General features: G+C 54.7%; 1 protein-coding gene across 1 annotated transcript; it reads right to left on the reverse strand.

The window, feature by feature from the left end:
* Positions 1 to 3,430: 3,430 nt before the first annotated feature.
* On the reverse strand, positions 3,431 to 19,438 carry DISP2 (dispatched RND transporter family member 2). Its single transcript, XM_008509482.2, has 8 exons — positions 19,219 to 19,438; positions 13,784 to 14,113; positions 13,472 to 13,501; positions 13,203 to 13,326; positions 12,805 to 12,920; positions 12,482 to 12,609; positions 12,013 to 12,110; positions 3,431 to 10,734 (listed from the first exon to the last, which is right to left on the reverse strand). The coding sequence occupies exons 1-8, from the start codon at positions 19,329 to 19,331 to the stop codon at positions 7,474 to 7,476; spliced, it is 4,200 nt and encodes a 1,399-aa protein (XP_008507704.2). The 5' UTR covers positions 19,332 to 19,438; the 3' UTR covers positions 3,431 to 7,473.
* Positions 19,439 to 21,895: the final 2,457 nt, after the last annotated feature.

A 21,895-nucleotide genomic window follows, 5' to 3' on the forward strand; every position in this document is an offset into this window, starting at 1 on the left:
AGTGACTCCTTTGTTTATTATGTTATAATGGAGGGCTGAATAAAATATCACTCCATAGAAGAAAACCTCTTTCTGAATCACACACTCAGTGACAAGGTAATTAAACTCATACCCCTGAGACGTTATGTTCATTACAGGGCAGCCAATTCCCAGAGACACTTCATCAAAATGCAGAAAGTGACCCTGACCAAGTAGAGTTGGTTCAAAAGAGGTACATCCTACGGACACTGCTGTCTCTTGCTCAAAAAAAGCCAAAATCACACACAAAAGTAAAAATGATTGTAACCTCTGTCGACGAAAATAATCCATAACCAATCTATAAATGAAAATTTGGGTGAGTTTATTCTGAGCTTAAATTTTAGGACTATAACCCGGGAGAGTCTTTCCACAAAGGAACAGAGCACTCCAAAGAAGTGGAGGTACACAGGGGGGTTATATACCCTCAAAGAGGGTGTTTCACATATGATTGAAATGTCCCTCCCACAATAGTCACAAGATTGCCCTGTCGGCACAGCACTTGATGGACACAGCAGGTAGTGGGTCTGCTATCTTAGTGGGCGCAGCAGGAGGCAAGTCTATTGTCTCCAGCTGGGCGGTCACAGGTGAGCGCAGCAATCAGTTTCTAGCCTAAGGAAAGATGCTTAATCCTTAAGGAGATGCCAACGTTGGGAGGGGGAGGGAAGTTGCACCTTTACCTCAAGGGCCTTTGTTCTTGCCATAGGGAATCTCTAAAGCAGATATACAATGCATGCCCAGTGGCCTCGGTCAGGCCCTTTTGGAAAGACAAGGTCAGGCCGAATTAGGTTTATACCAAATGGCTTCCTCATATATTCCAATATATCCTATTACTTGCCATTTTTATTTGACAACACTATTCTCTAAATAAAAGAGCACTACTGCCAGATCTTAAGAGTCCAAGAAATCTTTCTTTCGACTCCTCAGCTCACTGACCCCACATCAGGGAAGACTAGCCCTGAGCTAACATCTGTGCCCATCTTCCTCTAATTTTTTTATATGTGGGACACCTGCCACAGCCTGTGGCTTGATGAGCCATGCCATGTCCGCACCAGGGATCCGAACTGGCAGACCCCAGGCCGCCAAAGCGGAACGTGCACACTTAACCTCTGCGCCACCGGGCCGGCTCCCCTCTGACAATTCTTGTCCTTCCTGGAACTTAAGCAACACTTGCCTGTTTGGATTGCCTTGGATCCCATACCTCCAAGACTCCTTGGCAAAGGCGTCTTACCAGTCACTTCTACTTGAAATGCCTCATTCTTTAGTCCATGAGAGTGCAAACGTGGCTACATTCTAGGTGTTCTAGGTGATTCTGTGGTAATCTTGATAACTCTGTTGCTGTAGCATTCTTAAATTTAATTTTTAAACCAATCGCTATAGATTTTGGAACTTTCCTAAGCCACCTCCTGAGAGGCCATCTAGAAGTTAGGGTTGAGACAGTGCCTAATGCGTCATGTTTGTAGAAAGTGTTTCTTTTAAGCAGTGTAGCAATATAGCCCTTGCACATTCTCTTCTGATAAGACATCTGTATATAATTTTTATGTGGAGATAATTTTACAAATAAAATATGCTGTGTATTTGTGGCTATGAAAAAAAACTATGAAGCAAAAGTAGAATGTGCTGTGTGAGAGAAACGCAGGGAAATGTAGGTTTTTGTTTTTGTTTTGAGGAAGATTAGCCCTGAGCTGACATCTGTCACCAATCCTCCTCTTTTTGCTGAGGAAGGCTGGCCCTGAGCTAACATCCGTGCCCATCTTCCTCTACTTTATATGTGGGACGCCTGCCACAGCATGGAGTGCCAAGCGGTGCCATGTCCACACCCGGGATCCGAACCGATGAACCCCTGGCCGCTGAGATGTGGAACGTGCAAACTTAACCGCTGTGCCACCAGGCCAGCCCCACTGGAGCTGCAGATTTAAATTATTCCACTTTTGGGGAAAACATCCACCATATATCCTATTTGCAAAGCTAGTCCTGTCAAACCCATCAGCCAAATCAGATTGACTTTGTATCAGAAAAAGTGAGATTTTGTTTCTCAATTCAAATAAATGTGGTTAATATGCATCTTGTATCACCTTGTCACTTTGGAATTTGAATTTTTTTTTAAAGATTGGCACCTGAGCTAACATCTGTTGCCAATCTCTCTTTTTTTTTTAAGATTTTATTATTTTCCTTTTTCTCCCCAAAGCCCCCGGTACACAGTTGAATATTCCTTGTTGTGGGTCCTTCTAGTTGTGGCATGTGGGACGCTGTCTCAGCGTGGTTTGATGAGCAGTGCCATGTCCGCACCCAGGATTCGAACCAACGAAACACTGGGCCGCCTGTAGCGGAGTGTGCGAACTTAAAACTCAGCCACGGGGCCAGCCCCTCCAATCTCTCTCTTTTTTTTTTTTTTTGCTGCTTCTTCTCCCCAAAGCTCCCCAGAACATAGTTGTATAACCAATTGTAGGTCCTTCTAGTTGCGGCATGTGGGACGCTGCCTCAGCATGGCCTGATCAGCAGTGCCATGTCCGCGCCCAGGATCCCAACCGGTGAAACTCTGGGCCGCGAAAGCGGAGCGCGGGAACTTAACCACTCGGCCACAGGGCCAGCCTCCTGAATTTGAATTCTTCAATGGAGAAGGGACAGAACTGAGCTACAGAACTGCCCCCTTCAAAATGTCTCCTAGAACCTCTCCAGACTGTGCTCCCTCAAGGGCTTCTTCAAGCAGAGCATTCTCAAATAGTCTTTTTATTCATTTTTTATACTGCAGAGTAAGGTGCCAGAATAGGATTCAGAATGAAAGAGCAGGTCAGCTGGGAAAGAGAACCGGCTGACTGAAGACTCTTTCCTAGGCCGATCAATATGAGGAGATGGAACATATGAAGGAAGAAGCTCTGGAAATTGATTTCACCTGCCTTCTGGAAAGTGTTCATGTTCCTGTGGGAATGCTAGCCCTAGTCGGAAGACCTCTGATGCAAAGTGTGTGAAGCTAGTGATGTAGTCATTACTGCTTCCTTCATTTTAATAGAAGGGATGGGGAGAGAAGCAGGCAAGAGCAGACATAGGTAAGCTAGGGACTTGATGCCTTGAAGGTGAGGACATTTCTTTCTGATGCTTCCAGTTTTCTTTTTGAAGAATGAGTTTTTTGTTTACTGAAAGTGGGGTGCGGGGAAGTGGAGGGCATCAGATGTTTGAGGAAGGTAGAGAAAATAGGAAATTCCAAAGAATGGAAACTGATAACTAGAATGGAAACTAGCTAGGCAGGGCTGAGGGTCCAGCTGAGCTGGTGGTCATGAATTCAAATCTACATCCATCTGCCCAGTGTGTGATTTTCTTCAGCAATACTGAAGCTCTTGTTTGATGTCTGAGAATTTGCTAAGATGCTGATCTTTTCCCTGTGTTGAAGTATAACATGAATAAGCACACAGAGGCCTTATAATAATTCTAAGTTTATCAAGGTCCTTCCAGGGCTCTTCCGCACAGGGTGGCTTTAGACAGCCACCTGTTTACACAGCACATAGTGGCTTTCTTTTGTTTCTCATCTTCCCAGTGAACTGAGTTACAGTTTCTTCTCTTAAGCAAAAACACCTCCAGACCTTGAGTTACAGTCGTCCCTGTGAACAAGGGTGAGGGCAGAAAGGGTAAGGAATGTCTGTTTTTCGTATCCCCAAGCAAATGGGATCCTGATGCATGGCATGGGGTGCCAGAGAGCTTGTCATTGCCCACGTGTATTATCAAAAGCTGAGAAAAGGACACCATGGAAGAAAAGACCAGAAACTCTCTGGACAACAGGTGAAGACTATAAACCAACGTATCCTCTTTCCTGACACCCTAACCTGCCTCCCTGTCCTGTCAAGCACTGGGAGATGATGGGTTGGAGGGGGCTGAGGAAGTCTGGCTTATAAATCTCTTGTGGGATGCCTTTTTCAGAATTAGGATCACTAATTACCGCTAATATACCACTAATATACCACTTTATGGGATATGCCATGTTTCACTCAAATCTAAGATTCTGCCAGTCAAACCAATCTCTAACATTGTCACCAAAGGGCCACAGCCTTGGAAGGATGGGTTTTCCTATAGTAACAAACGATACCAAGTTACATATTAAAAACATACAGCACACATACTCACACTCTGTGAGTCCATACTCTGTGAGTTCAAGGATCTGGGGCACAAATAGGAGAAAGGACCTCAAGTCCCAAATTAGTGTTAATGTAGTTCTATTTTCTAAAGTGTCTCCGCGTTAAGAAACCATTTCTTGAATTTTCCAGAGCAAACATGAATGCTCTGACTGGCTTTCCCCTGCCTCACAGCATGCGTTGAAGCCTCTCCCCACATGAATCCAGGGTCATACACTCTTTGTAACCACCCATAATAACAATAAAGCGAATGGCTCTCCTGAAACTCAAAGGAAATTGAAAATGCTTTAAATCCTGCTTTCCAAAGTTGAGACTAGAGAGGTGGGCTGGATTACCCACTGATGTGGGTTGCCTGCAGTTGGTTTGGGCCATCGAGGTGTGAGAGGATGTTTTCGATTACCACTGGGCTCTTCCAGTCCTTTGGGCCCGGCAGTGTAAAGAACAAATCCAGTTGGTACCTCTTCCTGTAGGGTTGTGTGGCCATGGCCTGCAAGAATGGGACCCAGAAATCCCCGAGAAGGGTCCTCAGGTGTGCCCTAATCCTGATGCCCACCCCACCCACCCCCTGTACTCTACATGTCAGTGGTGGTGTTCAGGCAAAGTTTTTGAAGCTCCAGTCCCAGATACCAACATCTTCCTTTACAAGACATAAAAGAGCGTGTGGAGGAACAGGTTCTTTTTGTCCAGGTGCCTGCTGCCCTCCCACAACACGGGGCAGAGGACCCTCAGTGAGTTGCTGGGAAGCAACTAAGATGGTGGATTCTCTTTTGAGTCAAGGCCAGACTTCTGCTCATGCTCAGGAGGAAGGGCTCACCTTGTCCTCCCTCTAGGTGATTGTCCCAAATGAGACCAGTGCTCCCTCGGCCTGGTTGTGTGATAACAGGACACAGTCCACAGTGCAGAGAAGTCAGGACCCTGATGAGCAGCCCTAGGCCAGAGAGGCTGAATTCCACCTGGACATGAAGAGAGAGAGGTCCTGGCAGACCTCCAGGAGGGCAGGTCCAAGTTAGGGCCTAGTCACTGCCTCGTCTTCCCGGTGTCAGGAAGCAAATGCCTTTGACTTACTTATTTTGCAAAGTAGCCCGTCATTCCTACCCACGGACTTCTGTCTCTTCCACAACTCCTTGGTCTCATTTAGGATTCTGCCCTACTTCTCATGGGCTACTTGGAGTGGGAGGTAGGTCTCCACAATATTGGGAAAAAAAACCCCAGAACACCCCCTGATTTGCCTCCATCTCTGCCACAGACTGTCTGTTTAGCCCTAGAAGAATGCCTTCCCCTCTGGGATACTCATCTGTAAACGGCCTGGGTCAGAGGTTTTCATACCATGTTCTCAGGAGCCTCCAGGAGCTTGAGGGGTTCCCCAGGGCCCCCTGAGAGGTGCAGTAGAAAGGGAGACTGAGCTGGCTCTGCACTCCCCAACCCTGTACCCCCTGGAATAGCTGCTTTTTATCTGTTTTATATACTGTGTTTTCACACAAGGATTCTTTGAAGAAGGGGTCCTGAGGCTACAAAGTTTGAAATCTGCTGGAAAAGATGATCTTTAAGGTCCCTTCCAGTCTGAGATACTTGGACTTCCGAAGCCCAGCTCAAGTTGTTCCTCCTCCAGGAAGCCTTCCTTGTTACCTAGTCCTGGGTACTTGAGCTCCAGCAATACTAACGGTAACAGGCATATGGCCCTTAGCACGCACTGCATGGTGCCATCAACACCCATCGATGGCTGCATGCACGTGTGAGCTGCTTCCTCAGCTACAGGGTGAGCTCCTTGAAGGCAGATGTTTGCTTTGCCTTCTACACCTCTGTCCCCTTATAGTCCCATATGCACAGTAGGTGTTCAGTAAACTTGCTGATGCTGCAAGTGTCATGAGCTCTCACACGGGATAAAACCTTCCAGAAAGACTCTCTGCTTTGGGGACTGGGGACGGGGAGTCAGCCTTTGGTCTGCTGAGTGCCCCCACAGAGACTTGTCCCAGACAAGCCAGGGACCCTGACGTGGGGAACAGCTTCAGACTTTCCTACTCCCCAAAAGGGCAGGCCTGAGTTCCTGCCTTAACTGACTCTGCTCAACTTCTACTGCTCCTCACTGCCCCTCCTGGCAGTGACTCACCATCACTGTGGCCATGCAAGAGGCACACCCCTGCCTCTGATCCAGGGAATCAGATCAGCCCGGATGCCTCATGGCTGGTGGGCATCTCCGCCAGATCTGGGGGGAGGCACAGGGAGCACAGGGGAGGTGGGGAGGAACCTGGGGCTTGGCCAGAGTATAGCCCTGTCTGGAGATGGAGGCCTAAAGAGGGAGGGAGGGGACTTTACTCAGAGACACCCGAGGAGGTTGCAGGAAGGTCCTAGAAGTGAAAGATCAAGACAGCCACAGCCCAATGTCCCTGAGGCAGGTAGGCAGCAGGAGAGTGGGAGTTGTAGCAGTGAAAGGAGTCAGGGAACCTGCTCTGCCATTTACTAGTCATATGACTGGGTAAACCACTTTACTGCACTCAGTCTCAACATCTCCACCTGTAAATTGGGGGCAAAAGAACCTGGCAACTGCAGACCACTCCACACGGGTGGGGTGAGATTCCCAGGAGACGATGCCTGTGGAAGTGTTCTGTGAACTAAAAGGTGCAGGCTCGTCAAGGATTCTTGACTGTTAACAGAGGAGAGCACTGGAGCCTGCTCCCAACGAGGGATCCTTCTGCAGTTTGGGGATGCTCTGAGGCTGCCCATCCCTCCTCCTGCCTCACTCCCAGCAGCCATCTTTGCCCGGCCTTGATGAATTTCCGGTCAGACTGGGGAGGGTGAGGGGGGCAGGGCAGTTCTGGCCCAGAGAAGCTCCCCAAAGAGAATAAAGTGCCCTGATAGAGAGCCCTTGAAAGGTGTGAGGCCCAGGAGGCTGCTGAGGTTCCCAAGGGCTCTTCTGGTTGCTAAGTGCCTGGCAGGTTCCCAAGGACTGGCTCCCTTAGTCCCACTGAACGTCTTGCCACTTGGTGTGGGGGCCAAGTCAGCCTCCCCTGATACCTGGAGCTACACATCTGGCCTTCTCCCTTCCAGAGGGTGAGTCCTGTTTGGTACTGTGGGGGGCAGATGAGCCCTCAAGCAGGTCACAAGGAGAGCTTGGCGTTTCCCTCCAAAGACCGTCTCTGCTGAATCCTCCGGATGTGAGGAGTAAGCAGCAGCCCAGACCAAGGCTGGAACATCTCGCAGGGTTTAAAAGCCACAGCTGGAGAGTGAGACCTCTCTATGCTGACGTGGGGAAACACCATCAGGCTCCAGCCTGGTGCCACCCCTGCCTTGTCATCCCTGACAGGTCTGGCCCCAGTCTGGCCTCCCTGGGCCTCCCTCAGCTACTGCAGCCTGAAGTGTGGGTGCTGGGCCGGCGCAGCCAAACGTCAGGCAGATCTGGCTGGCTGTTGGGCAGCACCACGGGGCTGCCATCCCCTGGCCCCCCACGGCCCTTCCAGGAGGAGCTGCTCTGGTGGGAGGCGGGCAGTGATGGATCATACACAGACTCCTTCAGCGCCAGCCAGAGGGTGTCCCGCTTCTCGTTCAGCTGGCCCCGCTCAGGTACCGTGTGCTCAGTTTCTTCCAGGTCATCTGGGGAGGCACCCACGGAATCCGGTACACGAGCACTGGGCTCAGAGGTGCTTAGGCAGGTCTCATCGGAGACGCTGAGCCCCTCTAGGGTGCTGGCTGAGGAGCAGAGGCAATCAGGGGGCTCTGCAGCCTTGGGCTTGGGAGAGTGGGCTGGGGCTTCTGGTGAGGCTTGCATGGGCTCAGCCTTCTGCCCTTTGGAGACCTGCCTGGCCCGGGTTTTGGGGCTGGGGCCTGCCTGCTTATAGGGGGAGGAGGTCTGCAGGGCTGGGCACTGGCTGAAGACTGCCTGGTGGTCCAGGAGCAGCTCCCTTGGGGAAGCAGGGGCCAGTGGGGGCCGGGAGAGGCAGGGGCCATCATGCAGCTGTAGATCCTCAGAGAGCACTGAGGGCCGGTGGGACAGCTTGCTGGTGGCTGTGCTAGTGTCAAAGCTAGGGCTCCGGCGACGTGCCAGGGGCTGTAGCTCGTACTGCTCTGAGCAGGACCCGGGCGCCCCTCCCACTGGCCCTGGTCGTGGACGGCTTGCCTTCTCCCCAACAGGCTCCCCAGTTCCGGTGTCCCACGGCAGGTGGGCACAGGGCCAGAGGATCTGCCCACAGTTCTTCTCTGGTCCAAAGAAACAGCAGAGAGACTGGAAGAAGAAGCTGGCAAAACCACAGCTGACACACTTCACCATCATGAGGACGATGCCCAGCTTGCGATAGAGCAGCACCGTGGCAGGCAGCATGAGCACGCCAGCAGCAAATAGGGCTGCAGCCCCCACTGCTGTGGCACAGCTGGCCTGGCGCAGTGAGAAGGCCACGCGGCTCAGGCGGTCAGGGTGCGGGCACAGGTGATAGGAGATGCAGTAGTTGACAGTGAAGTCTACCGAGAGGCCCACAGAGGCAGAGAGAAAGAGGGCCTCGGCAGTGTTGAGCTGCCACTCGAGTAGAACCAGGAGCCCCACGGTGAGCAACACAGTGCCTGCCACAGCCGCGACAGAGAACAGGCTAAGTGGAACATTCCAGGTGCCCAGCAGCAGTGTGGCAAAGGCCAGAGCGAGAGCCAAGCCCAGCACCACAGCAGGCTCGGTGCTCAGGCTGTGCTGTAGGCTGTACAGCTCCAGACGGCTGGTGAACCAACCCCGGCGGAGGCCGGGAGGCGCCCTGCTCAGCTCCACTGCCAGCCAGTGGCTGACCTCAGTGTAGAAGAGGTGGGTCTGGCTGTAGTCTGGACTATACTGGAAGTTCGTCTGGAACTGCAGGACCAGGGCGGCCAGGCTGCCCTGGCTATTGAAGCGGGGTCCCAGGTCATGTGTGCTATTGGGGCCTTGCTCCAGAGCCATCATCTTGAGGCAGTGCACGAAAAGCTGGGGTGCCCAGGGGAAGCCTGAGTGGCCACAGCAGAGGCCAGGCCCCAGGCGGGCACAACCAGGACTCTCCATCCAGCGCTGGAGGGACTCCACGAAGCACAGAGTGGGCCAGCCCTCCGGCTGGGCACCAAAGAAGCTCTGATTGCGAGCTCCGTGGCAGAGTGCCACCAGCCAGCGCTGGGCGTCAGGGCCGCTGGCCGAGAAGGCAGGGTCACTCACCAGTGAGCTGTTGCTGCGAGGGTCCAGGGGGTCGCCAGTGTCCACGGGTAGGATGCCCCACACCAAAACCACGGGCATGTGGCCGCCCTCGCCCTGAGGCAGCCGCTCGAATAGGAACTGCTGGCGGTACTCGGCGTCGAAGCGCTCAAAGGGGTGGCTCGGCCGGAAGACCTGGCCGCGCGGCGGCGGCAGCGTGGGCAGCCGCAGGCGGGGGCTGACGCCCGCGATGTAGGCGCCCCCTGCCGCCAGCGCGGCGAACCAGCAGATCCAGATGTAGCGGAACTTGATGACGCCGCAGGGCAGCAGGCGCTGGAAGAGCAGGCGCGAAGTGCTGGCCGCCGCCCTCCGAAGGCCGCGGAGCCGCCGGTGCAGCGCCAGCGCCAGGCGCCGGGGCGCGCTACCACCCCACGGAGCCTGCCCCCGGGCCGCACAGCCGCGCGCCAGGTAGCGCTCGTGGAGCACCGCGGAGGAGGGCAGCCAGGCGAGCGTGAGCGCCAGGTGCGCCAGCACAGCCGTGCCCGTGTAGAGGGCGAAGCAGCGCACGGCCGGCAGGCGGCTCAGGTAGCTGGCGTAGAAGGCCGCGCCCGTGGTGAGCCCCGAGACCAGCAGCAGGTAGCCAAAGTGGTGCATGGTGCGGCCCACGCGCTGCGCCAGCCCCCCAGAGGGCAGCTGGCTCTTGCTAAGGCGCCACAGGTCGAAGAAGATGAGGGTGTGGTTGGCACAGACGCTGCTGAGCAGGACGAGGGCTGCCAGATTGACAAAGGGGAAGTAGGCCATGCGGAAGGCCACGCGGTAGAGACAGAAGGCAACCAGCAGGGAGCCCAGCACCCCCAGCAGCACCATGAAGGTGAGGAAGAGGGAGCGCAGGTAGAGGGCGATGCTGAGGAAGATGGCAGCCAGGGCCAGCAAGGGGTACACCGTGTCCTGGGCCAGGTAGTGCCTCAGCAGCTCCTGCTTGAGGCCCAGGTCCATACCAGTGATGGATGTGTAGTTGTCAGAGAGCCCCCAGGGGGCGGCTAGGCGGTCCAGGTAGATGCTCATCATGGAGGCACCCTTTGGGGTGGGCAGGAAGAGCAGGCTGTACTTGAGGGAGGGTACCTGGTAGTCAGCAGTCTGGGGACTCAGGAAGTCCTTGTCCAGCAGATAGTGCAGGAGTTGGTAGACAGCGCTGCTCCGGGAGCACTTGGTGGGAACCTGGGCACAGCGTGGGGGCTTGTCCTGCCCAGGTCCCAGACAAGAGGGCACCAGGGCACCGCGGTGGTAGTAGAGGGCACAGGCCCGCAGCAGGGCCAGTGTGCGGGCTGCATCTGCTTGAGTAGTGTCCAGGCAGGAGGAGCGGTTGGAGAGCACAGCCACATAGTTGCCCAGGGACCAGCTGGGGCAGCACTCGTTGGCTGCTGTACGCTGGCACAGAGCCCCAAAGTGGGTATGGGAGCGGATCTGTAGGGCACGCACAGCAGGAGAGAGCTCAGCAGCAGTGCCAGGGCCCAGGTTTCCCCAGCCTTGTCCGAGGCCCTCTCACCTCCCTTCAGGCTGCAGGGCACGGGCAGAGAAGTATCTTGACAGCCTAGCGGAGCTGGCTTATCTCAGAGCTGCCTGTGGCTCCTGGCCCAGGTGCTAGCAGCTACATTTTGACTCCATCAAAGAGGAGCTTCAGGGATGCTGCCCGAGGCCTCAGCCTGAGAGGTCTTGCCCCAAGGGTCCCTCCTTCAGGTCACACACCCCAACTCTGCACTTCCTGAGCCAGGAGTAGGAGTGGAAGTGGCAGCCACAGATGGAACAGGGCCAGGGGTCCAGGAAACTGGAAGCAAGCAGTAGGAAAAGTGGAAGCCATTCCAGGATCAGAGTCACTGCCACACCCTAGCCCTCTACCTCTGTCCCCTGGTCTGCTTAAACCCTCTGGGGACAGAGCTGTTTCTTTTTCAGACCTCGTGCCTCCTTTTCTATCCCACCTGCTGTTGACATCACAACAGCTGGTGTCGTCCAGGGAGCATTGGCCTGGGAATCAGAGGTCCTGTTCTGCCACCAACTAGCTGTATGGCACTGGGCCTGAGATCATGGTGACCATAGTAACATTTATTAAGAGATTCCTATTGTCAGTCATTATGCCATAGTTACAAATTCTCTCTTGTTTAATTGTCATAACATCCCTATGAGGAAAGTACAATTATTATCCCCATTTTATATACAAAGACTGAGGCACTGAGAGGTTAAGAAATGTGCCTGAAGTCACACAGCTAGAGAGTAGTAGAGCTGGCCTTGAATTCTGGCATCTGACTCCAGAGCACATGTTCTCGACCACTGTCCTTGGGTACCTCACATACCCTTGTGTGGCTTGGGCTACTTTGTGGTGTTTGCACTGTTTTCGGCAGCAAAGCTTTTTTCAGATGTCATGGTATATGGTCCTCCAGTTAGCGTGATTGATTGGCACTGCTTGGGTTGAGGGGGCTGGGAGCCTTGGGCTGGGCCCTCCTCAATAGCTCTTGAGGCTCCTTTTCAAGACCTTTTGAAACCCCCCAGGCTCTGCATGGTCTGTCTTCCAGCACCTGTGTTTTGGGGCTGTTCTGAAAACAGCTAACTCTTCTTTTCCACCCAAACCGGGAATGCTCTTCCCCAGTCCACCCTGGCAGTCCTGACTCAGCTGTATGTCTCTGGGATCAGGAAATCCTGATGTCCCTGGTTCCCCACCAGCCCCTGGCACCTCCCCAGTCAGCTCACCTGGTCCTGTTCCATGCGACACATGGAATGGATGGCGTGCAGGTTCCACAGGCTGCCCGCTGAGGTGGACATGAACACCAGCTGTGCATAGCTCTTCTCTGCAACACACCCCCCAGAGCTCAGTCCTTTGGCCCCAGGTCCTGGGCCTCCAAAGGGAAGATGCTCACCCAGGGCCATAGGAGGTTCAGATCCTCAGGAGCCTGAAACCGGTGCCTCGCTACCTGATCCTGGGCCTACATTTTCGCCCTGGTGCCCCACCCCCACCCCCACCCAGCTTGACCCTACCTGGCTGGAGCACCCGAGACCTTCTTCATTCTCTCAGCTGTAACCCTACTTCCTTGGCTTGAATGTAGCCAGCCGGCCTCCTTCTCTTTCTGTCTGCCCAAATTTGTCCTCCTAGGCCCTCCTGTTCTAGTAGGTGGGTTGGGGACCACCATTAAAACCAGGAACTGGCCAGGCTGCAGCTTACCAGGGGGGCCACAGAAGAAGCTCTCCTGTCCTCTGTCCTCCAGGGGCTCCACCATCCTCCGAGGCCGGACCATGCCCTCCGGGGCACCATTCAAGGGTGTGGGACTCAGAGTGGTGTGGGCGTTTGAGCTGAGGTAGAAAGAAAACCTATGCCAGGCACCATCAAGGGGTCGGGGGCTCAGAGGAGGCCTGACATCACTTCCCAGGGGGGCACCAGAAAACCTCCTCTGACCTGCCTTTGGGGAGGTCACCCAATAGCCCCTCTCTGGAGACCTCATTCTTTCCCCCACTCCCCCCAACAGTGGAAAGATGAGAACCCATTACCTGTTCAGCTCAAGGTCTGGGGAAAGAGAAAGCAGCTTCCTGGGGCCCGTGAGGGCCTGCAGCGCTCTCCAGACCACTAGCTTGCGCCCAATGTCTGTGTCCCGAGGCTCAAAACCCTGTATGGAGGAGGGCCAAGAACAAGCAAGCAGGAGGAGGATTTCTTCATTCTGGCCCTTCTGGGCGCTGCCCCTTTGGGTCCCTGGAGCAGGGAGGGCCAGCCCACCTGCCTGGATTGTTGGGCAAGGGTATCGCCTCTATTGCATCTCCCCAACTCTCTCTGGAGGTTGAGAGCCCACCATGGCCACCCCACCCCCAGCTCAGACGCTCCAACTTTCTGTCCCAGACTGCGCTGAGGTGCCCAGGCCTGAAGGTCCCCCTCCGTCTCCTTGGCCCCTCACCAGCAAGGGCTTGGAGAAGTCAGGCAGCTCGCTCCCCAACAGTCCAGCCAGGGTGCAGAGGAGGATGACAGCCAGACACAGCAGCAGCATGGCCACTGGCCACTCGGCAATCAGCTGGGAATAGCTGGGAAAGAGGAAGACAGCCCACATGAATTGGTGTTGGGTGTGGTAGCAGGGGATGGGTGAGCTTAGGAGCCGCTGGGAGTGATGGGGCTAAACTGGGCACCAGCCTGGTCACCCCTAGGGGTCCAAAGAAGGCCCAGGCCTACCTCTTTGGCATTCGGAAGGCCCGTTCCTGCCTGTGGAAGAGAAGAAAAGATACTTGCTTGTCAGAGTCCTCATGTAGGGTAGGAGGTGGAGGGGGGGAATAGGGGAAGATGGTAATAACTCTTTTAGGCCTTCCCACTCACAAGCTCTAACCTGGACTTCCTCCTCCATCCAGGCTGCCTCCTTCATCACAGGCAGGGGATATCGTGGGCTGCCTCCTAATGAGGGAGTCCAGAGCCTGGAGGGTTGGCTCCACTTTTAAGCCCTGCCCCATCTTCCAGTGGCAGCTGGCAGACTGCTGGACCCCTCCTTACCTGACGCTGACCACGTGGTGCTGCACAGACGGTGGCTTCCAGGCTCCATCGCGCTGTGAAGGGGCTGGGGAAGGACTGAGGCTGGAGCCATGGGAGCACAGAGCTGCCCGGTCCCCAAGCCCTGGCAGGGAACTGCCCCCCCGGTATTCTTGTGGTGCCCGGGGATAGGTGAAGTGGGCCGGTGCCAAGGAGTTGGACAGGCCCACAGGCTGGAGGGTGGAAGTTGCTGGTGGGGGTCCCGAAGAACTGGAAGGGTCATCAAGGGGGCAGCTCTGGAGGGAGCAGCTTTTCTCTGGGCTTGCCTCAGGGGCCACAGCCTTGTTCTGAGACCTGGGGAGAGAGGAGGCAGGGAAGATGAGGGTGGGGGCGGTGGTGGGCCACCCCATGCCCCACCATTGTTCATTAAGCCAAGACAAGAAGACAGGAGCTCGGGGTTGTTCTCTTACTAGTCCTGGGGGAGAGAGGTGAGGAGGGTAGGGGCTCCAGGTCTACATCTCCTACCTACCTCCTTTTTTTTTTTTTTTTTTTTGGTGAGGAAGATTGTCACTGAGCTAACATCTGTGGCAATCTTCCTCTATTTTGTATGTGGAACGCCACCACAGCATGGCTTGATGAGTGGTGTGTAGGTCATGCCTGGGATCTGAACCTGCGAACCCCAGGCTGCCAAAGTGGAGCACGTGAACTTAACCACTATGCCACCGGGCCAGCCCCTCCTACCTACCTCTTGGGGTCCATTGTCTCATTCACTCATCTGTCCATGCACACAAAAACATTACTGGCAGCCTGCCACGTGCCAGACATTGTGCTAAGCACTGCATGTGCTTTTACCTATATCATCTTATTTACTGTTTATAAAAACCCTATAGGGGAAGTACTTTCCCTGTTTTACAGATTTGAAACTGAGGTTCAGTGAGACATGAAGAGCTGGGCCTCGAACCCAGTTCTTCTGACTTGTGAGCTTGTGCGTTTTCTGCTACAGTCGTCTGTTCATTCTCTTATCAGACATTTGTTGAGCACCTGCTGCACTCTTGTTCCCACTGTAGAGCCTCTGAGCTTTCTCTTCCCTCTGCTCGGGATGCTCCTCCCCCAGATAATTACATGGTTCACACCCTCTCTTTATTTTGGACTTGATTCAACTTCTACCTTCTTAGAGAAGCCTTCCCTGATGACCCTCTCTGAGTGCTCACGAGCAGCTCTCTAGCCCCCTACCCTGCTTTATATTTCTTCATTGCATTTGCTGTGACTGGACATCATCTTATATAGCTGTCATGTTTATTGCCTGTCTCTCATATGGAGTGTGAGCTCTGGGAGAGTAGGGCCTGGTGCATTTGTTCACCTCCATATCCCCAGTGCCTTGAATAGTGCCTTGCACACAGAAGCTGCCCAGGGAATGTTTGCTGAATGAATATTGAGTGCTAGACAGGCTGCTAATAGTGGTGCTAGGATGAATAAGGCCTGGTTCTTGTCCTCCAGGCACTCATAGTAGGTGGGTGATACAGACGGTCCAACCTGTTGAGTGCTGTGAGAGAGGAAGTCGCAGAGCGCTGAAGGTGCCCAGAGGAAGGCGCCTACTTTGACGGGGGTGGTGAAAGTTAGGGAAAGTTTGGCAGAGGCATCTGCTGCCCTTCCACCACCCTTGGGCCACAGGGCAGAAAGTTTGCTTTGCAAGGGTGTGCACAGTTGGGAGAAGGATTTGGGACCCCTCAAGGAACTCGCCAAGGAGGAGTCAGCAATAGATTCCTCTTTAAAAATTACTCATGAGGGCAGCATTCTGTGCACGGACTCAAGCCGACTCCTTGGGCACAGGGGTGAGGTGGAGTCCCGCCTTAGTGGCAGGATTGCCGGACCTAGGATGGGAGAAGATGGCCACAGAACAGAGTGCCTGAAGGCCATGGGGGGTTCTCAGAGGGGTTCGGGGCTGGGCAACCTCGGCAGATCCCTGGCTCCCTCCCCCCATTCGCCTGGCTCACCTGGCCTGCCAGAGCTTGCATAGCTCCGCTTGGAGAGCCAGGTCTATTTTGAGCCAACCCTGGCTTCCAGTCCTGCCTGCTGTGCTACTGAAGGGACCGTGGGCCAGAGTCCTGGCTGTGGTGGCAAGTGGACGTTGCCCACGAGGCTGGGTTCTGCCCAGAGACCAAGTAAAGGAACTGGAAAGAATAGGCAAGCTCTTCATCTTCCTCCCAGAAGGCTGGCTGGTTGACATAGCAGTCTGTGGGGGCGGGGGCATGATCCTCATGCTGAGTGTAAAATGGGGGAGCAGTAGAGGGGGCTCTTGGCTCCATCATCCTTTATCTCTGGGGCCTTGGGAAAGACACACAATTGGTGGAGCACTGGCATCCTTGTCCATTGAGTGAGGGTATGAGGACCACGCCCCCCTCTCAGGGTGGTATGGGAATTAACTGATGTAACCTATGTGAGGTGCCTGGTATGGAGTTTGGCGTGTGGAAGACACATTTGCTTTGCTGCCCCTTCCCCGACTCAGTGCTGCAGGGAGCGTGGAGTTTAAGAAGTACATTTATATTTACAATTTGACCTCCTTAGGCACTTCAGATAATATATCTCCACTTGAGAACTTCTCACACCTTCAGAATCTCACTACATATATAATTATAAATACTTCCCTTTTTGTTATCCAAAAGCTGCATCACAATTTGATCTCATGATTTAAATCACTGATACTTATTTTTTTTACTCACTCAACATTTAGAAAAATAGGAATTTGACCAAAGTTGTTCTAAAGCAAGACCTCAGATGACCCCATACAGTTAATGACCAGTGTCCTGGCAGATAAAAGCCCATATGAGCCCATCCTCATGGGCCAAAGGGAAGCTGGATATACGGCCTGGGTTTATGTGTATAGGTGTGGACATCTACTTCTTTAAGATTTTTATTCTGCAGGTCTTTTTTGAGCACCTGCCACATGCTGGGCACTGTGCTTGGTCTGCGTTGGATCCTGAAGGCATGAAGATGACGCATTAGTCTTGGTCTTCCTCTTTAGACTAGGGCCTGCCTTCCACAGGTCAGGAGGGTGTGGCAGCCAGGGTGCCTATACCAGCTGCCCTTGGCCTTAGCGCACTCACTAGGAAGGGAAAGCCAGCTCTCCGGGGGGTGCTGCAGGAGACTGGGAGCACTCTCCCTTAACCAGTCTGCCACACTTCAGAAGCCCACCCCCTTCCTTAGCTGGCTCCTTTTCAAGGGGGTTCCAGCCTCCACAACTGGTTTGCTTCTACTGGGGTCTCCCTGGCCCTGGCCCCTTCCTTGCAATGCCTTCTCTCCCTCTCCAGGGACCTAGAGTCAGCTACTCCCAAATCTCACCCTTCTTGACTGCGCCCATCATTGTCAGTGTGACAGAATTTGAAACCCTCCACGTTGTGACTGCTATAGAACCAGCCTTTGTCTCAACTCTCCCAAGGAGAAGAGCCAAACTCTTCTCAGAATAAAAGCTTTTTCCTGCCAGCCCCTGCTGCCCTCGGTTCTCAGGAGACCTGGTGATAATGCAAGTTAAGCACCCCAGGCCTGGCTTCCCAAGGGGGCTTTCTTTGTTACCCTCTCTGTTCCATGGGACTAGGATGAGCTCCTTTATGGGCTGCCTGCCTGGGACTGCTGGCCTGGAAGCCAAGTGACTGGGGCAGGCAGGCAGGGGGATGGAAAGTGGTGATGCAGGCCTCCTCAAGAGACCAAAGTCACAGTAGTGAGGGCTTGGCTGATAGGGCCCTAGACACGGAGCCCCCACTTGGGAACCCCGGAAGGGGCAAATATCGACGTGCATTAACCATGCCCCTGAGCCCACAGACACATAGCCATATGGACATCCATGGATCACGCAGAGTAGCCAGGACAGATGGGAAAGCAGCTCAGGCCACTAGGAAAATAAAAAGGTAATTTTAAAAACACAAAGAATGAACTATTCCTAATTGCTCTATAGTCAATGCGTTAGTAAAGGACTCTATGTGTGTGTGCATGTGTGCTATCTTGTCTTATGCACTGTGTGCATAAGTATCTATCCCCAGAGTGCTACATAGCTCAGCAGGAGCAATTTCTGTTTCTTGAATTGAATTGGATGGAGTCCCTTTGCCTGATTAGTGTCCAGGGTCTCTGGGATGTGCAGAGAGGGACCAGAGGTCTCAGGGAGTTGCTGGAAGACAGTATGTAGTTCCTGTGCCAAGAATGACCCCTAGGTACAAGAGAAGTAGCAGATTGGGCAGGGCTGATCCTTGGCAAAATATCCAAGGTAGCAAAGGACTCTCAAGCCCCTTCTAGGATGCTCTTGGCCCCACACCCCTGCCCTGCCCTGGTCACTGTCTCTTCCCTGTCTATGCCTGGCTCTTTGGCCAGGCCACAGTCCCAGGCAGCTCTATGGTCCAGGAGACACATCCATGCCGTGTCTTACCCTCTTGAAGAAAGCTCTGTGCATTTCAGTCTGAAAGGTGACTAAATCTATCCCAGCTGATATGTAACAGTAGGGGGGAGACAACATTTCTCTCCACCTGTGGGGCCTCTGTTTGCTCTGAGGTAGTGAATGTACATTTCAACCTGGGGCGATCTGGGGACAGTGTGTCCACCTCTGATTTTTGCCCCCTAAGAGTGTGTTTTATTTCAGTCCAGGCAGGAGAGAGAGGCAGTGTCATGTCAGGGGAGGGATGCTGGGGGCGGCAGACCAGGCAGGGCACAGAAATTGCGCCATATTGCTACCTGGCTGGGCTGTTCCCTCACACATATGATGGAGGAAGGGAGAGGAGAGGCACTGAGATCTGGGCCCTCAGCAGGAAGGTGTTCCTCCTGTCCTGCCAGCCTGGGGCTCCTTCAGGGACGGTAGTGACCACAGCCTGAGCCTCAGAGCCTGGCCACCCTAGTGCCTCCAGCGAGTGCTGGTGGCTGCCACACACGGGGACTCACGTTTACACGTGCACAGCCGGCCATGCAGGGCAGACTGGGGACTGACAGTGATGGACAAAGACAGTCCCTGGCGTAGCGGCCGAGTATCTAACCTCCTCAGGACACACATGTTGGCGAGCTTCCCCTCTAGGATACATCCGCACCCTCGAGCACACTGACACGCTGGAACCCAGACTGAGGTCGCTGCGGGCTTGGGGCTTACTGAGAAAACACGGAGGTAGGGCCTCGAGGGAGGGGTTCGGGAGGCTAGAGGGGCGAGGGAACCCCGGCCCTTAGAGGTAAGGTAGGAAGGGTGGGTGGGGCAGGTCCCCTGGTCCTTGGGGGGCAGGTGAGGGCGACAGTAGGGGCTATCAGGGAGAGAGAAAATTGACCTGGCAGAATGAGTGCGTGGCCAGGGGGCTGGGAGCATGGAGGCGCGGGAAGGGGCTCTGGGAGGGGCTGAGGAATGAATGGGGAGACATATGGCGGCTACTGGGGATACCAGGGGTGGGGGTGCTGAGAAGGTCCGCGAGCTGGGTCTGCGGAGCGGTCCGCCATACCTGTCCGGGGAGTTGTCATCTGGAGCCAAGGGCTCCCCCTCGGATCGCTGCTCCCCTTCCGGATCCGGGCCGGGAGCCGGACCGCTGCCGCTGCCGCCGCTACCACCTTCCATGCCCGTGGGCGGCGCCGCTGTCCGGGCTCTGGTGCTGAAGCGGCGGCGGCGGTGGCGGCGGCGGCGGCTGGCTCCTACGCATGCGTCAGCGCCGGGAGGGCCGATCGCGGGGCGGGGCCGTCGAGGAGCCCAACCAATGGGCGCGGCACGGGGGGGGCGGGGACAGAGGTTTCCCGCGGCGCCGCTGCCCAGCGCTGGAGGCTCGTTGTCTGGAGCACCCTGGGCTGGTGGTGTGAGCCCCTCCACCCTGGCCAAGTCCGAGAGCTGCTGTTAGGGGTCCGGCCGTGTGGCTGCAGTGCGCGCACCAAGCTTTCCTGGGGCGCATCTGTCTTCCTGTAAGGGACCAGGAAGGGCGACCCCAGGCAACGCTCCGAGAGCCTCACGACTTGAAACGCAGCCTCTTCCAGGCGGAAAAAGGGAGCAGCTGCAAGCCCTCACTTCACTGCGAAGGACGGCGAGGGGTCGAGAGAGGTCGGGCGACTTTAGTTGCACATTTCTCTCGGCTCCGCTCAGCGCCTCCCTCTCTTCCCCAGTGGGGTAGGCACCAGCTGCTTCTTTCTTCACGTTCCCCTTCTGGACCTGGACCTGGGTCTGCGCCCCTCAGACGTGAAGCCCCGATTCTGTTACTCAAGTGCGGAGAATGGGAGGGATGAGAGCGAGAAAAGAAAGGCGCTCAAAGAATCCCCAGCTCCTTTTCTTATTATCACCCCACTGCAGCCTGGAAAGTATCTAATAGCCACTCACTCCAGGTCACAGTCCAAGAATGGCTGTGAGGGAGGGGAGGTGTGATGTGTGATGGGCCGTGGACAGGCCTGGCTAGAGGACTGTGGTAGCACTGGAATAGATATGGGAAGTCTCAGAAGCCTGGGAGAGAGAGTCCCAGTTGTTGGATTTTGATGGGCAGAAAGAGTTTCACAGCAAGCAGGCTGGCTCTATGTACAGCGAGGTGCCTTGGCTGAAGAATGGGGCTGGGGAGAGAGTCGGAACCCAGGAGCGTTTGGGGTATACCTATGTCTAAATTGTGTGCAAACGCCACTCTATGCAAGGCATAGGTCAGTAGGGGATGGCGAGAGGAAAATCTAGAGGTGTAGAATTGGGGGACCTGCCCTGAGTAGCTTACAGTTTGGTTGGAGAGATAAAAGGCCAGCCTATAAATTGGTGCTGACTGGGTAGGGTGTGGTCAGGCCCATGTGATGGTTGATATAAGCTGCAGAGAAGGGGGCAGTGTGCAAAGAGAAAGGCCCTCTCTCTTCCTAATGGGCTTTAGGGAAGGCTTCCTGTTGATGGTGGAGCTGCAGCTGGCTTGGAAGGAAGGCATTCCTGACCTGGGGGTGGGGTGGTGTTGGTGTTGGTAGGGGACTTGCAAAATTAAGGAGGCTGGAAAGCTCAGTGTATTTTAAGGGAATGGTGAGAAATACATCTGGATGGTAGGGATCCATTGAAGGCTTCTGATCTGTAGAGTGAGGCATGCAAGATGGAACCTTGGAAGGCCCACCAGGCCTGGGTGTATATGATGGGCTACACTTGAGGCCTTTTGATGGGAGGGGGCAGAAGTGAAAAAGAAAGGAAGGGTGGCCTTATACAACATATGCATGGGCACCACTGAGGGAAGCTTCTGAGAATGTCTGGCTAAGTACCCCACTTTCCCAACTAGGGAACCCAGAGACCACCAGGCCCCCTGCTTGGCAAGTTGAATGTGAAAGAAGACAAGCTCTTTTAAGAGTGAAACATGGCCTCCAGGAGGCTGTTTATTAGAGGATTCTGGTTCAAGCCCCATGCCAGCTTAGCAGGGCAACCCACTCAGGCTCGCCATTCTTGTGCCCTGCTGCTTCTCCTTCTTCAATGATGTGGACCATGTGGGTGTGGGGGGTGCCCTGGGCCATGGCCAGGGGGGTGCCCACCGGGCCCTGGGGGGTGGCATCCTGGGCCATGGTGGTGCCCTGGGTCATGGTGGTGTCCTGGGCCATGGCCATGGCCAGGGGGGTGCCCACCGGGCCCTGGATGGGGGCCTCCTGGGCCATGGGGGGGGCATCCTGGGCCATGGTGGTGCCCAGGGCCACGGCAGTGCCCCTGTGGAAAGCCAAATGAACAATATTAGAGTCAGGGGTCAGTGCCAATCTTACCAAAATCAATTCCCCCTCCACTTCCTCCCTTCCCCCACCCCCTACTGTAGCGGACTAAGGATTCCTGGGGACTGGCAAGGAATCTTGGCAGAGGGCTGGGAAACAAGGACAGCAAGTGACTCCTCCTAGCCCTGGGCCTTTTGCCTTGATGAAGTCAGAGCTGTGAGCAGACAAAAGGGGAGGAACCTAGATTCATTGGTTTCCATTCCTTGAGCTGAGATATGACTCCCACGCCCTGGACCTCGGTTTATTTTATCCATAACTAAGTCAAATTTTCTCTCCTCCCTGACCCAGGACCCCTTGCAGAGTGATTAGAGGTTTTGCCATGCTAGGAACTGCAGGCTGACTACTTAGAAGTGAGGGTGGGACTAGGGGAGGCTACAGAGGAGCTCACAGAGGGCCAGTGGCAAGGAGGAGACAGGAGACAGTGTTGGGGGATAT

This window comes from Equus przewalskii, chromosome 1 (genome assembly GCF_037783145.1).
Source record: "Equus przewalskii isolate Varuska chromosome 1, EquPr2, whole genome shotgun sequence".
Lineage (NCBI taxonomy): Eukaryota > Metazoa > Chordata > Mammalia > Perissodactyla > Equidae > Equus > Equus przewalskii.